The sequence below is a fragment of the Plecotus auritus genome, assembly GCF_963455305.1.
Source record: "Plecotus auritus genome assembly, chromosome: 9".
Taxonomy (NCBI): Eukaryota; Metazoa; Chordata; class Mammalia; order Chiroptera; family Vespertilionidae; genus Plecotus; species Plecotus auritus.
The window spans coordinates 97,906,117-97,922,053 of record NC_137783.1 but is presented as its reverse complement, the minus strand read 5'-3'; the positions used below and the strand labels follow the sequence as shown (position 1 = coordinate 97,922,053).

Here is a 15,937-nt window from a genome sequence, read left to right as displayed (position 1 = left end):
AAGTGGGTGGAGTACCAGGAACCTGAAAAGAACTATAAAGAAATAGAGATCTGAAAAGCTGGGAATTGCAAGGTTCAGGGAGGCATGACCAAATATCAAATGGTGAGATGACTGAAAACTGCCTTTAGCACAAGGTGAACTTTGCTTACCTTGATGTGAACAATTTCAAAGAAGTGATTTGGCGCAGGCAGATTTCAATAGATAGGGGGAAAAACACAAAGCTGGAAGGTAAAGGAAACTTCTTTGAAGAAGCTTGGCTGTTGAAAGAAGGAAAAGAAAAGTAACCTGATATTTGCAGTAAAATGGAAAGTTGGTGGCTTTTTATGATGGGAGAGAGACTGGAGCACATTTATGTGAGGAGGGCTTCTTGGTTATGCAAATTTTGATTACATTTTCTGTTATTTATAAAAGAGCTGTTATAACAAAAACAACAGAGAAAATAACTTGCCTGGCTATTCATAATCCTCCTGCCCTTTTGAAGGTGCTTACATGTCCATTTGCTTATTACATAACAAAACATGGCATCCATTTTCTACATAACATAAACATTTCTTAATGTGGTTATATTGGCAGCATAGTTATTTTTAATATTGTATAATATATTGTCAAGTTTGTATATTATAAATAATCTGTTTCCTATTTGTTGGACTTCTAGGTTGTTTCCAACTTTTTATAACTGTAAATAATGCTTTGATTAATTGCAGATTTGTTCCAAAACAAAAACAGAAGGCTCCCCCTAAGAGATGTTTTCTGGATGCTTGCCCAAGACAGCACTCTTCATGCTAAAGGGCTCTGAGCTGAAGTCCCTGAAAATGCATACAAAAACTACAGGGCCTCTTTCTTTTTTATTCTTTTATTATTCCAAACTTCAAAAGCCCAACAGGTGGGCCACTCAAATATACAGAAAGAGATCGTTGAGTGCCCGGGTCGACCTTAAACTTTCTGTGAACCTGAATGTATGTGTTCTGTGAACCTACCCTGCATGGATGGCTTTCTACTAGCATGCTGAGGTCCATGAAATACAGAGAAGGCCTCAATCATCTTTCTTCTTTTGTTTATTTATGTTTTTATATTGGAAGGAAGGTAGCTATCTTTAATACCTTCCTTGCCATTGCACACCAAGTAAAATAATCCACTCTCCCTGGGAGGGCCCAGTGCCTTGCCAGAAACTATCTTCCATTTGAGCTTATAGCAATTGTTGCAAATCTGCTAAACATTACATTTGCCAAATCCTTCCTAAGAATCCTATCACATTTCTGGTGAGACGCTTTTGAAAGTAGCTTTTACTGTGTTTGCAGCGGTCAGCTGAAATGCAATGTTTAAAATAGAGTATGTCATCATCCCTCTCTCACTGTTCTCCTCCTGACTCAACCTCTCTCTCTCTGAGACCACCCTTCTTTTATACATCCTGATTTAAATGATGAAGGCATCTTCTTATTCCCCAGTGACTGTGCAAAGTATGATAGTTACCTACAAAAACACAGGGACAAACAAAAGGGACCAAGTCCTGAAAAATCAACCACTGGGAAAGACACAGGAAGGACATCTCGAGGCAGGGAGTACAGTGAAGAGCTGTGGTTCTAGAACTAAAGGACCTACCTGGGTTCAAATCTCAAGTAAATGGATGAGCTTTGTGATTTGGGGCAAGTTACTTAAGTGCTCTGATTCCTTAGCTGTAAGACAGGATCTTTACAAGGAACTGAAGGAGGCTCACCACACCACCTGTGTTAAAGTAAGACCTTGACAAATCTGCAACTATTATTATTACCAATAAAAACAGAACTGGGTGCAAAAATAAGTAATTTGGCAGATAGAGAGGCCCTCTGGGTGAACCTGCTGCAGTGGGCAGTCCAGGTCAGGAGGCAGCAGGATGTTCAAGCAGGGAGAAGTACTGGTGTTGCTCCTATGGATAGCAGGAGCTCAGTGACGGGAACCCGGGGGCTGCACAAAATGAACAGTCCTGTGGGCAGGCAGTGGGCATCAGAGTTCGCTCCATTGGTGGAAGGACTCTAGTTACCAGGCAGAATTTTACTGGTCAGAATCCTACTCTAGTTATGGTGACAGCAGGAGTGAGATTAGATCCCAACCCAGAGAAACCAACACAAGGGGGCGCACTGAGAGCCACTAAGACTCAGAGAACAAATGGGGAGCTGTTTTCAAACAGGGTCTGACCAAACCAGGGATTATGCCTGGACACTGAGTTATCTACCTGGAAGAGGTTCCCTCTATCCCACCTGCCAAGACTTCCCAATGGTTCCTCCCAGCCTGTAGCTGAAGGAACACAGGGAAAATATCTGCACTTTGGAATAGCTAGTTGGCTGGGAGAAAAGGCGCTATGCACACAAGAGTATACTTTACTGTGATGGGGCCTGTCAATCTCCAAGACCATGCTGAGATTTTATGCAAAATTTAAGATGAGCATATGCATTTTTCCTGGGAAAGAAGCCATAGTTTTTATCCATCTCAAAAGGGTCCATGGTCCATGACCTCGCAAGAGAGGATTAATGCCTTACACAAGTGTTCTTTTTAAGCAAAAATCCTGCAACCTACCTCATTTCTTTTCATCCTTATCTTGACCAAATGTTTGGTGAGTTGTGTTCATCGTCTATGACAGGATTTTCTCACACACATGGGCTTCCATTTATCATTCTATCTTCTGATTTGCTTCTCTCCTCCTTTGTTAAACTCAACCAATATCTGGCCCTAACCAGTTTGGCTCAGTGGATAGAGCACCGGCCTGGGGACCCGAAGGGTCCTGGGTTTGATTTTGGTCAAGGGCATGTAACTCAGTTGCAGGCTCCTCCCCGGTCCTGGCCCTGGTCAAGGCTCATGCAGGAGACAACCAATTGATGTGTTTCTGTCTTTCCCTCTCTCTAAAAATCAATGGGAAAAATATCCTCAGGTGAGAATAAAAAAAAAAAAAAATCAACCAATATCTGATCCACTAATGAGCCCAATTCTTACGATGATTTATGAATATGTAGTTTCAGATCTTTTAAAAAGCCTATCTGTGGGTTCCTATTGGTCGGGGGCTACTCAGAAAGGGCTCAATCTGTCATCTTGAAATGAGGGGCATTGCCTTCTCTTCTGTCGTGATTTCAGTCTTGACCCGCTCCCTCTACCTCCATGTCTTTTACTTCTTCTCTTGATTCTTCACAGCTCAGCTCAAATTCTGTCTATTCTCTGGAAGCTTCTGGGATAGCTTTAGTCCTCAGAATTACCTCCCTCTTCCAAAGTCTGTAACAGTCACTTAGTGCCCAGGAATGTAAGTGTAAGAGCATTATTAGCATGTTATCTGGCAGACTTTCCTATCCTGACACCTGGGCTAGGTAATTCTTCATTATGGAGTGTGTCTTCTCCCCCAGTGTGACAACCCAAATGTCTACACACATTGTCAAATGTCCAAGGAACAAAATCACCTCTGGTTGTATAGCACTATTCAAACATAATTCCACCATATATCAGCTAGTATGATGCACGCTTTCTGTACAAACTGTGTTCAGTCATAGCCTACTTTTCTACCGTTATCTTCCTTACTTCAGTTCATTTTTTAACTTACTTTTTACTGCATCTTTACCTTTATAAAACACTTTAAACTTAAAAAAAAAAAAGACATAAGAGGGCTAATACATAAACACTCACTGCTTCTTTTAAACCTTGTCACAACCCTTGATAGTATTAACATCAACTTTTAACAGGCAAAGACACTGAAGACTAGACATCTCCGTTCAGTAATTGGACTCAGGTCCAAATAACAAACATGGGAGAAGCAGTCTCAGCATCGGGACTGGTTCCAGAGTCCAGTACATTTTGACGGCTCAATGCTATTCTGTTTACTTTCTCTCCATTGACTCATCCTGTTACACACTTGAATCTTAGGCTGCTGAACACATCCAGTTACACAATTGAATCTTAGGCTGCTGTCTACTATCTCTTGGGAATACTGTGCATCTTATGACGGCACAGGGATAGTTATCGGAAGGAAAAATTGGTTTTTCTCTTAGCTCTCCAGAAATCCCACAAAAGAGAGAATGTGGGTACAAAAATATGATACTAACAGCATTCATTTTCTATCATTAATCTTACACTACACTGAAACTATTCAATGCTTTTGAAGATTAAGAAAATATAGTACAGGGAAAAAAATAAATGATCTCAATGATTCCTTTAATGCACCACCTTACCTTCATGGCATTTCTCTTATTTCCTCAGGGAAAGGCTATTTCTCCAACTCATTTCTGTTCAATTGATTGCTAGGATTTCTCTCTCTTTAGGTCTTTTGTATTAGAGGGAGGAACAAGTCGGCTTTTTCTATAGAACTAAATTTCAAAAAACAAATTGCCTTTTAGGACAGAAAGTTGAAAATCGAAATATTGTATCAGCATCACAGTCTCAAGATCAGAAAAGGAGAGGTTAAAATTTTCACTGCTGCTAATTCTTAAAAGCACTTGAAGAAAATGGATCTCAATAAATGGACTTCTGAGAGGGAAAAGGAAGAAACAACAAAGGCATGTGTTGCATTTTCTGTCCAAAGGCTAGTTCATCTCCTGCAATTTTCGTGTCGCATGGCCAGGTCTGCTGAGGTTTCAATTATCTTACAGCCCAGGCAATTTCAGGCAAATTTACAGTTTCACTCGGAACTACAGTTCAATGAGGTCAATATTTTACAGCTAATGAAACTAAGGTCCAATGGCTAATGTCAAGTCCATGCACTTCTCTCGGAGCAGAAGAATTTGATTTATCCAAAGCTCTCCTTCCTTGGTCAGGAAGCTTTTATTTAAACCAAAAATAAATATTTACTACAATTAAGAAATACAAATATTAGCATCACTATATTTAGGAGAAAACTGTTAAAGCTTCCAAACCACATGGATTGGAGCTTACAGCATTTTCCCCCAAGAGACCAGAAAAGGATTTGAGAGTTAGGAAAGATCTTAGAAATTATTTTAACAGAGCAAGAAGTCATTAGTCTCATGTTTAGAGTTTCTCCATTTTTCTTAATTAGGAGGCAGTGGGTACAGTAGAAAGTTCTATTACTGGGGTCCAGATTTATCTTTATTAGCTGGGAGCCCAGACATGTTATCTTACCTGTAAAACCCATTTTTATTTCAAGGACAGAGGTGGACTAGATGACCTTTGGCACTGTCGTGTGAATCTGTTATGCTTACTTTATCCAAATAGTAAAATTCCAAATAGGAAAATCCAGCTGTTACAACCTTAGATTAGCCTCACTCCTTTTTGCTTCAATAAGTGACTTTCCTCTCAACTGGGGTCTGATTTTCAGCTGTGCTGTAGCATCTGACCTTGATCAACTCACACTTGTTCTCTCCACAGGGGCAGCAGCAGCTGTGTGGTGGGGAAGTGAAACCTCTACACCAGAAAATCAGAATTGTCTAATTTGTACTTTTTGAAAGTTTTTTTTCTGTGGGATTCTTTGTACCAGTGTTCCTCTGTTGGTTTTTCGATCTCCTCCTAGTAGAGTAGACTTTGTTCATTAGCAGAATTATGTCTTAGCTGCTTCCTATAGCAAAAGGTTATTTGAGTTCAGAAAAAAGACTTAAGTTCCAAGCACTTTTCTGCATCCTTTGCATATCTGAAGGCATTTAATCCTCAGAAAACTCTGTGAAGTAGATGTATATCCCTTCCTATCCAAACCTTTTCCCTTCCGGAATTCAGGGGTGAGAGGTCAGAGTTCCTTGAGTTTGGAAGGCCAGGAAGATTTCATTATCTGAATTTAGTTTAGTTCGCACATTTGGGATGGTGAAAAGCCTGATCTTAAAAATAAAGCAAATTATGTCACCTAAAGATTCAAATCCATTTGATTCCTTTGTTGCAATAGCAAGGGTTTAAGTAGGAAGAGTTAAAAGAGATCTATCCCATTATCTCCATTAACAAATGAGGAAAATGAAGCACAGGTGGTTTAAGAAAACTGCCCACGGTTTCATGGTGATAAGTGGCACAGTCAGTGTCACAGCTGAGCTAGACACCCGATTAAACTTAGTTTCTCTTTGTGGTCAGTGGTGTCATCCATGCATACTTTCACTGTAGTTTTTCTGGGAATGTCTTTGGGGAGTTTAGCCAGAATTGCCATCCCACTTTTTCCATAGTTTAATTTGTCAGCCGACTTTGATTATATGTGCTATTAACACCAATATAAACACGTTTTAGAATGAAACTTGCTGCTATTTGTACAGCTTAACAGTTTAATCACAAGGCTTGAGGAACCACAGTGTTTCATTTAGTCACTGTCTTTAAGTCTTCCACTGATGATGAAATAAGTGATCTTTCTGTCTTATAGACACAGGAGAAGCATACTCCACGCAGATAAATGCAGATGGAAGTGCAGTGTAACTTGAGCTCTCGTTGTTGTCAATCCTTTTTGCCATCTTTGAAGACTTAGGGTCTCTTCAAACCCTCGCTTGTCTTCAACTAATCATGTTGTGAGAGCTGCTTCCCACTGCCAGTTAGGTTCACACCTGTTTAGTTTTCCAGTGTTTTTTTTCTGAAGTACTTAATACATAATACCAGCAATGATTTTCCTGTGGGGCTCAGTCAGGGCCCTCAGAAAATTGTGCAAAACCATGGGCACTCTGCATCTTCATGACTTGCTCTCTTATGCATCCGCTAACTGCTGTCAAAACCCAGAGGATAAGCTCATGTGTACATGTTAACAAAGTCATATCAATTAAGCTGACAGGTCGTATCTATATAAATTTCAGTGAAAAATAAATGCATCCTTGATTTCAAATTCTTTTTACACTTTCACAGTGACAAGGCTAGGCATAAAGTAGGACTAAAATTACATTGAATCAGTAACAGGAACAGAGAAAATACTGGTCATTAGAGTCCTTTTGGAAGTTCTGTGTCACTATGTGGTAAAAAGGTCAAAGGTATGTTTCAGTGTCCCAAGAAGCCCAAGAAGCCACACCTTAAACTCTCGGTAAATTCCTGGAAGGCCACTTCAGTTCAAGGATGCCGGAAACCGATCATTGTCTCACTAATTAGAAAGGTGTGGACAAGGAACCTGGAAGGCTGGTCAACCTTGAAGCTCTGAAAGGTCAGAGCCAACCACTCCCTATCTAATTAAGACAATGGTAGCTGAAGCAACTTCCCCACCAAATAATCATGTAAATCCTTACTGATAAGATAATCTGCCTGTTACTGGAATTACCTGCCTAAGGGCAATGGATGTATCCCAAACCTGAATAAAAGGGATGGCAAGGCCAAAGCAAAGGGTAGTCCTCCCACTAGAGGTGGGCTTCCGCCTGGCCCCCAATATTCCCAAATTAATACTTTTCTAAGTCTTTTTTCATTTGTGTGCGGCCTTCTCCAGAACCCAAACCCTGAACCAGAACCCTGAACCACGTGGGACGTGAAAGGGGTTCCCACATCAGGAGAATAAAAGTGTCATTGTAGTGGATCAATCGTCATGTAAAGAGTACATGAGGTTTAAGACACAACTTAACATGTCAAGGTGAAACTTCCAAGTATGCACCTTGTATCCCTGAGGATTTTGGATGCTCTGGTGGAAAGTGCTAAGGTTCAGTGTCTCAGTTGCTCAAGGAGAACAGGCCTTAGAAGATCTAGGTGCTATTCATGACTCCCTTACTTACCACCTGTGTGACGTAGGTGAGTTACTTGAACTTTCCTAAACCTTAGTTTCTTTTTCTGTGCAGAGGTTTGATTGCATGATCTCTATTTACCATCTCTTCCAAAAGACTTGTGGTTCTTGTATATGTTTTAGAGCTATGGCTGCCTAATTTTGCCTAATCTATCATTTCTAATAGATGCCATCTATTTACTCCACATAGAGGTTTCATATCACTGTGAAATATACCTTAGAGACCCAAAGATCTGTCCAAATCTAAACTGCTAATGTTCTACTAATTAAGCTATTACTGCTCACCCAATGAAAGCTAACCAATACTTCTAAATTCAAGATAGACCATAAGAAAATTTAACCAATATCAACATTTTGATCAAAAGTCCTATTTTCTTTTTACTATGACTTTTGGCTCATCAACTACAGAGGGGATAACTTTAGCACTCACTAGCCATTATTTGAACATATCCCCTGTCATAAAGTTTCATAAATTTTTGTTTTTAATTAAAATACCCTCAAATGTTTTTCCTTCTTCAAGTACTTATATAGTTGACACAATGAATCTGAAGGAGCCAATGGTAGAAGTTCTCTTATGCACACACATAAATTCCACAATATATATCACTTGATCATTTACAAAAATATTTTTTAATTTAATAGTCCTTGCCGTAATTCCTTGAGATTTTCAAATAGACTGTTCAAAATATAGCATGTTTGAACTAGAAATGATTAGCAAAATCCATTAGTGCACAGTTCACCACCATCATAAAAAAACTCATTTAATTGAGTACTTATAAAAAATTAGGTTAGTGGCTAATGGGAAGGTATATTAAATCAAGGGCAGTTTTAATTTTGAAGGCAAAAATCTTCATAGGAATCTATTTGTAATTTTCTGAAAGTGCTGCAATAAAAATCTCTAACCTGTGAATAAATCATCCCCTTTCATAACTGATGGTGGTCAGTATAAAATGCTAGGTGGTTCATGCTACAATTTTGGAATTGGTGTGGCTGCCATTGCTATGCTTTCAATTGCACACTCATCAGTCCCTCTACGGATCCGGAAGTAACCTTGCTCACCCCAGCTGGTGCCCCAGCTGTTTTTAACAATCCAATAATCCAGACCAGTTTTTGAATCAGTGCCATAGCCCACAAGCAGGACAGCGTGATTGGTCAGCTCAAATGGATTGAAAGGGTCCTTCAGACCAGTGTGGTGGTAGATCCCCTGGTGGTAGTGGAGGAAGTCGTCATAGACTTCAAAAGCAACTGCCATGGGCCCATGATGAACCAGTTCAAGCTTCATCAGGGCTTCGTTGCAGCCCCCGTAGAAACCTCCCACATAGTGGTACTCAGATGTGTAGTAACGAAAGCAGTCCTCCTTCAGTTTGCATGGCGAGTTAGTGCCTGTGTAGGGGAAGCACGCCTCTTCCACCAGCCCGAAATCTTGGGCATACTTTCCTGCAATGAGGTATGGGAAGCCGCCATCACAGCCTGAGGAGGAATAACACAGAGTTATTACCCTTTATTAGAAAGGGACACAAGGAGAAATTGTCCCACTTCCTAGTCTCTCTTTTCTACTCCATTAATTTTTTATGCTACCTGGAAGTTGTACCTAGCTTAAATGGCACTTCATTCATCCATCCATTAGCTACCTAGCTCACTATCCTATCATCCCTATCTATTTAACAGACATTTATTCTGCACTTGAAGGTACCTCTAGCTTAGTGGTTAGGTGGGAGGCTCTGCAGCCTCACTATGTAGGTTCAAATCCAAAACTGTGTGAAGAATATCTCTGAAACTCTGTTTACTTATCTGTAAAATATAGACAGCAATAGCACCTTTCTTGTAGGATTAGTCACTTCATGTAAAAGCAATAAAAGTTCACTATTATTGTTGTTATTAAATATCCAGACACCACACCGTGGCTCTTCATAAGGGGAAGGACTGTCTTGATACATCACAGTCCCCAGAGCCTAGAAGTCACAATATCCATGGTTGATAAGTATTTCAGAAAGAATGAAAGGCCCACTGGCAAATAATCATTCTCCGCTGGTGAACTGAGAAACTTTATCTTGTCTAAATCTGGGGTTAACAGAAGAAAACTTTAACATGGGACTGTTTCTCTCTGAATGAATGGCAATTAGGCTTTCTACATACATTTCATATGCCCTCTTCTCAAAAACGTACATACAGAATTTTTAAATTATCCTAAAGAGAAACCAGTGCTAGTTTGGTTTTAACAAGAATTAGGTTTTGGAGGGAGACCTTAGTGGAAACTGAAACTCTAAGGGTTAGAGGCTGTGTGGCCTTTAAAAGATTATAGAACAACTTCGTGTCTATTCCCTGTCTATAAATTAGGGATTATATCTACTCTTTCAGGATTTGGAGCATCATTGGGTAATGTATATAAGAAACTCCTAAGAGGCAGTGCTCATGCAATCTATAGTAACTGTTGGGGGTGCAATAAATTCCATGAGAAACCACTCATTAATAACTGATGGGGCCAGACTTGCATCAGGATTTTCTGACTACAGACTTTGTGCTCTCCCTACTACACCATCCTTTTGTCTTTACCAACCATGGCCAACCACATACACAGGAAACAGTGCCTGAAATACAACACTTACCTTGAGCATACTGGCTGCAAGACACAACCTCCTGAGGACTCAAGATTGGCGACTGGGTATTGTTGGTTAGTATACGTATTCTTGCTTCCAGCATACCCATAGAAGCAAATGAGTAGCAGCTTCCACAAGATGCTGGTGTTGGAGAAAATAAAAAGATATATAACCCAAGAGACCTTTGAAGTACTCACAAAAACAGAGAAAGCTCAGTGGTTAAGATATTTTAAATATATTTATACTGAGTGTTGCTTGAGCACAGTAAAAAAAAAAAAAAAAAAAGTCCATCAACAGACACGACTGAACTTAAAGGCCAACATTAAGACTTCAGCTTTTTCATCAAAAGGCAAATGTTACTATATGGGGCTTTCCTTGAGAATATTTTAAGAGAGAAAGAAAAAAAGAAAAAAACCTCCTAACTTCTGCAAAGCATTTGATAGTATTCTTGATCATGAAGAAATGACTTATGTCTGCAGAGCCACCAGACTGAGAGAAACAGACTGAGGGATACAAGTAAGCTGAGCTTTTAAATATCTCTAGAGCAGCATTTTCTAATGCAACTTGCTGGGTGGAACTAACCCTAAGACAGGCTCAAGGATGGGTATATTGTAGAGAGTTTGATTTTACCAGGATCAAGGAGGCAAAAAGACAACAAAGCCCAAGAAAGGAAGAGAATAATTATAATGATGAATATGGTACTTAAGATGTCCAAGGAGGAAATAAAGATATAAGACATGGAAGTAGTGAAATTAAAAGAAGACTGATTCCAAGGGGAAAAGGGTAACAGTGGTATAGCTATGGTCCCCGAAAAGTATTACCGAGAGAAGAAAGAAACATGAAAATAGCTGGATTGAGGTAGGGAGAAGGGAAAAGAAAACAGCTTCATCTAACACCTGAATGCTCTGGCAAAGACAAAATCAATTTACTTAAGAAGAATATGCTAGGAACATAGTTGCTATTTCAAAAGAAGAAAAAATATAAGGAAAAATATGTGAACAATATTACTTTTCTATGTTTCTTCAATATGTGTGGTTAAGAAATAAGAAAATATGGCACATATACTAGTATAACAAAACTGGGACTTCTACTTGTTATAATTCTAGAAAGAAATGAGCATAATATTAATATTTCTATTATTACATCGTCTCTTTGTCACTGATACAAATTTAGTGCCAAGACATAGGTACTAAATGCAAGTATATACAATTGGCATGTTGTTCACTTTACTAGTATTAGTTACCAAATTATCTGAATAGTGAGCACCTCCTTATGCACATAAAACAAGATTAGTGAATAGACATATTACAATCCAAAAAACGCATTCTACATAAAGAGAATGCTGCGTTTGTTCTATTTAATAAAGCTAATTTTCATAATTTAGTAACTATCTTCCTTAGAGAGAAAAATACTCAAAAGAACATTATGCATTCAAAATATGTTACTTGGAAAAGGCAACTGTTGATTCTCATTCCTCCCTGAGTGCAAAGTAAATCTAGGATACTCTATGCTCAGCCTCCAACATCCTAAACCAGCCGTGGGCAAACTACGGCCCGCGGGCCAGATCCAGCTGTTCTATCCGGTTCTCTTGCTCTCCCCTCCGCTCCTTTACTTTGAATTTATATTAGTTCACACAAACACTCCATCCATGCTTTTGTTCCAGCCCTCCGGTCCAGTTTAAGAACCCATTGTGGCCCTCGAGTCAAAAAGTTTGCCAACCCCTGTATTTGAATTACTTATATTGTTTTCCACAAACTATACTGTGAATTTCCTTGAATGTTCACAGGAAATTTGTTCTCTTCATCTTGGTGCCTGATGCAACGAGGGAGTGCAATGCATGTTTGTAGAAGAAAGAGTCAAGTTATGAACAAGATACATATTTACATCCAGGGGGGTAAATGACTTCAATGGAAATAGTGAATCTTGACTTGTTTCTAAGCTGTAAGGGAGACAGAACCCTTCTGATGTTTCTATCTCTCTCTCCCTCCCTCTCTCTATAAAATCATTAAAAACATATTTTTTAAAAAAGACAAACATTTGAGAGAGGGCCTTGGAATTCATCTAGTAGTACAACCTACTCACTTGATGACGCGTACACTGAGACTTGGAAAGAAGCAATAATGACCTGTCCAAAGTCACAAAGCCAACAGATGGCAGGGGCTAGGGCCTGGTGTCTGCTAACACAGGCCTAGTGTCCTTTTCCGTTCACAGGTCTATATCTACCTTAATGAATCTTCAAATTCCCCTTCCCTGTCAGCTAGTTACTAAATAGACCAAAACTAACTTATACATTTTGTTTAAACCATCCAAATAACACTATCCTTAGGACCCTCCCCAACTTCCAAGTGACAGAATGTCCAAGAACTACATGAGTGACAATAAACAGCCAAAGCCAGTTGTTCCTACAATGAAACACCAGGGTCTTGTCGAAAGTAACATCCCACAAGAGTCTGGAAACAGCCCCATTTTAGCCACCCAGCATTCTTGGCCCATGGCAGCCAAGGAAATAACCTCTCTTGGTTATTTCTGACCATCCATCATTGTGTGGGGGGGAAGGTCACACGTACATTCAAGAGATCAGAATGTGCTCTGTTAACAGAAAAGAAAACATGGGGATGAGAAAATGAGATAACTTCCCTCAAGCCCCTGTAGTTCCCAGAAGAATGTGTCAGCTGCCAAGGTAATTAATGACTTTCAAACGTCAAAGCCAGAGCCTAGATTCTAAAAGAACCATTATCCCTTCAGAAGACTAAGGGAGATCTGGCCCAGACAGAACTCTCCAACAATCACATTTTCACAGTCTCAAGTAAATAATGTGACTTTGGCAAGATTTAACAATGTTCAGCTGCACCTCAGAATAGCAGGAAACATACAGAACTAGGAGTAAGGAGTTAGGATTCCTACCCCTTCCTGCCTCCCACTTGCTTCGTCACTCAGCTATGTGGCTGTGAGCAAGTCACTTGATCTCTCTGGCATTTCTCTCTATCTTGTATGTAAAATGAATAGGGTGAAGCACACAGTTTATGGTTCCTGCCTTCTGGCATAAACAGTATTTAAAACAAGTCTGAAATGAACTACATTTTAAACATTAGCAAAGCACCCTACACTTCCTAAGTAACATGACCCGAGAGACAGCCTCTTCTCTCATGAAGATGGAATAAATAAAGGCAGCATAGCTGGAAGAAAAACTAAGGAAGTTCATGTCTTCCAATTTCCGAGCTCTCTTCCCTCTCACACTTCAAAGTCAACCCAGCCATTAAGGCTGGGGCTTAAACCTGTTTCCAAGTATAAAGCTAAAACCTCATTTGTCCTCCCAATGTCTCTTTTTTCATTCATCTTGAATATGCTCTCTGCATAAAGTTGTGAATTCCCTTAACTGCGGCTAATTTTGAATTCTGGGTTATACAGAACACTGGTGTTCTTAAAGTTAGTAGAAATTTCCAAGTTGCCCAATTAGCAGGAAGGGAAAATATTTTTTTTTTCCAACCGAAAGTACAGAAAACCAAAAGAAAGTCAAAAGAGGAACCTCTAAGTACATTATTTTCTCAAGTACCGAACAAGATACTACAAACGAGGAATCAATTGAAAAGCAATTAATCTATTGAATCCCTCTGTTTTTAAATTACCCATGCCTCTGTACAACTCACAGTTATAACTCTCATGAAACATGGGATATGGGAGACAATATTAGCTTTTTCAAGCTATAAGAAAACCAACTTGGCTTTAGAAAGTCTAATTTTCTTCCACTGAATAATTGTCCTATCACTAGTTGATCATATCGTTTGGGGAGTGAGTGGAACTAAACTTTTTTTTTCCCACCTTCTCCTATGCTTCCATTGAGTTTTAAAAACACTTTCTCCAATAATTTTTCATATTGTATTTTAATATTTCACTTGCAGGTCTTGTTAAACTGTAAGTATCTAGGACAAGGACCATGTCATATTAGTTTTTATATCCTCAGCCACCAGAAAAAAATCCTAACACAACATCCTATATAATAAAGAGCTAATATGCTAATTAGACTGGACTGTGGAACAACCAGTGGGCGGGGCTGCGAGGGTTGAGCCCCTTGCACAAATTTCGTGCATTGGGCCTCTAGTATTCTATAAACATACAACACAACAAAAGCAAGCTTGTGCCAGACCCTCATAATCAATACTGACATGCAGTAGTTACTTAACCATTTCAAATAAGTATAGGAAATCTGTTTGATGATAGAGAAAATTTTAATCCTCTCTTTTAACATCAGTCCTTTCATTTCTCTATTACCTTCAAATTTCTCTCATTTCCATTCCCTCTTTTCCAAATAAGCCCTCCCCAGAAAAAGAGAAGGTAGGGAATGATTTCTACACTTTCTCTAGAGCTGCAGAGTACTAGAATAACTGGTACAAAGGGAAGACCTCTGGTGTCAGCTGGACAGGAACCTTGCTGACTGGCTGCTATAAGACCTGCTCAGAGCTCTGGGCATTTAGAACGTTTTGCAAGAATTCAGTGAGGACGGAATTGAAGGGTCAGTGGTGAATGCTGATTAAGTGGGTCAGGCTGATTATTACTGAATTTTTAGGAAAGGAGAAGAACAATTTATCTTTGGATGTTATTAACTTATAATGTTCTCAGGAGATACCAATCAGATTGTTACCAGAAAGCAAATACTACACATATTTTATGGTAACAAATCAGTCATATGTACTCTAATTATCTTGAAATTGAGCTTAGAAGTAATAAACCTGAGTATTACATAAATGATTCTCCAAGTCATTGTTGGCTAAAATTTAGGATAACAAGATAATTTGCTATCAAGTGCTATTAGAGGAAGAGTTATTAAATGTATTCATTCTGTATCCAATTTCTGGAAATAACCTGCAAAATGGAATTACAGTCATACTTTTGGTAAACCCAGGTTCTGCTCCCAGGCCACCATTTTGGAAGCCAGGTTAATATTTACCATAACAGGTAATAACCTGACATAAAATAAATGGAAAGGTCACAGATCAAAAAATCTACCAGAAAAAAATCATGGATCCATTTTCTGGCCTTTTATAGTACTTAAAGACTAAATGATGGGGTCAGGGCAGGGAGGGGGAAGACAGGTAGCAAAGTAGGATTCCAGCAAATCACTTATAGACAGAATACCAATTCTATTTGTATGCAATTCTTTGTTTCTACATGAGTCTCTCCTACTAGGAGAGCAAATGAGTTTGGCTTACATATCATTCTGATTAATCCCATTAGCTACATGGAAACTATATTGAGAAGGATAATTAAGAAATTCTAAGTTCAGTTGGAGAGATTATCTAGTACCAAAATCTGTTGTGGATACAAAAGAAGAAGTGAATATTCATTGGCTGTATCATTTCCATTTCTTACTAAAATGAATCATGCCCATTTAACCTCTGTATCTCCAGAATCTACTGCAGAACTTGGCAATAGTAAATGTTCAATAAATGTTTCAGAATAAATTAATGAAAAATTAGACTTTTTTTTTTACCTTGGTTTCGAACAGGAGTAACAAAGTTGGTACCATGAACATTTCTCCAATCCCAAGATGTTGGCAAACGTAAAAGCTTTTCATGTATTTCAGCAGTTAGTGGTGCAGGTTTGGGCCTAGGATGGAAATATACATTTGACATCAATATATAGTCTTTCCTTTAAGGATGATTTCCTAACTTCAAATTCCATAATTTCAACCTCCTTGCTGACTAAGATATACATTCAGACC

At 39.0% G+C, this 15,937-nt stretch overlaps 1 protein-coding gene across 1 annotated transcript in view; it reads right to left on the bottom strand.

Moving 5' to 3' along the window:
• Window positions 1-8,232: 8,232 nt before the first annotated feature.
• CTSC (cathepsin C) overlaps window positions 8,233-15,937 on the bottom strand; it is a 40,911-nt gene continuing 33,206 nt past the window's right edge. The window contains exons 5-7 of the mRNA XM_080643006.1: window positions 15,707-15,822; window positions 10,228-10,359; window positions 8,233-9,091 (exon numbers count right to left, since the gene is read on the bottom strand). Coding sequence (XP_080499132.1) covers window positions 8,589-9,091; window positions 10,228-10,359; window positions 15,707-15,822 — 751 coding nt within the window. The 3' untranslated portion in view covers window positions 8,233-8,588. The remainder of the gene's footprint in view (window positions 9,092-10,227; window positions 10,360-15,706; window positions 15,823-15,937) is intronic.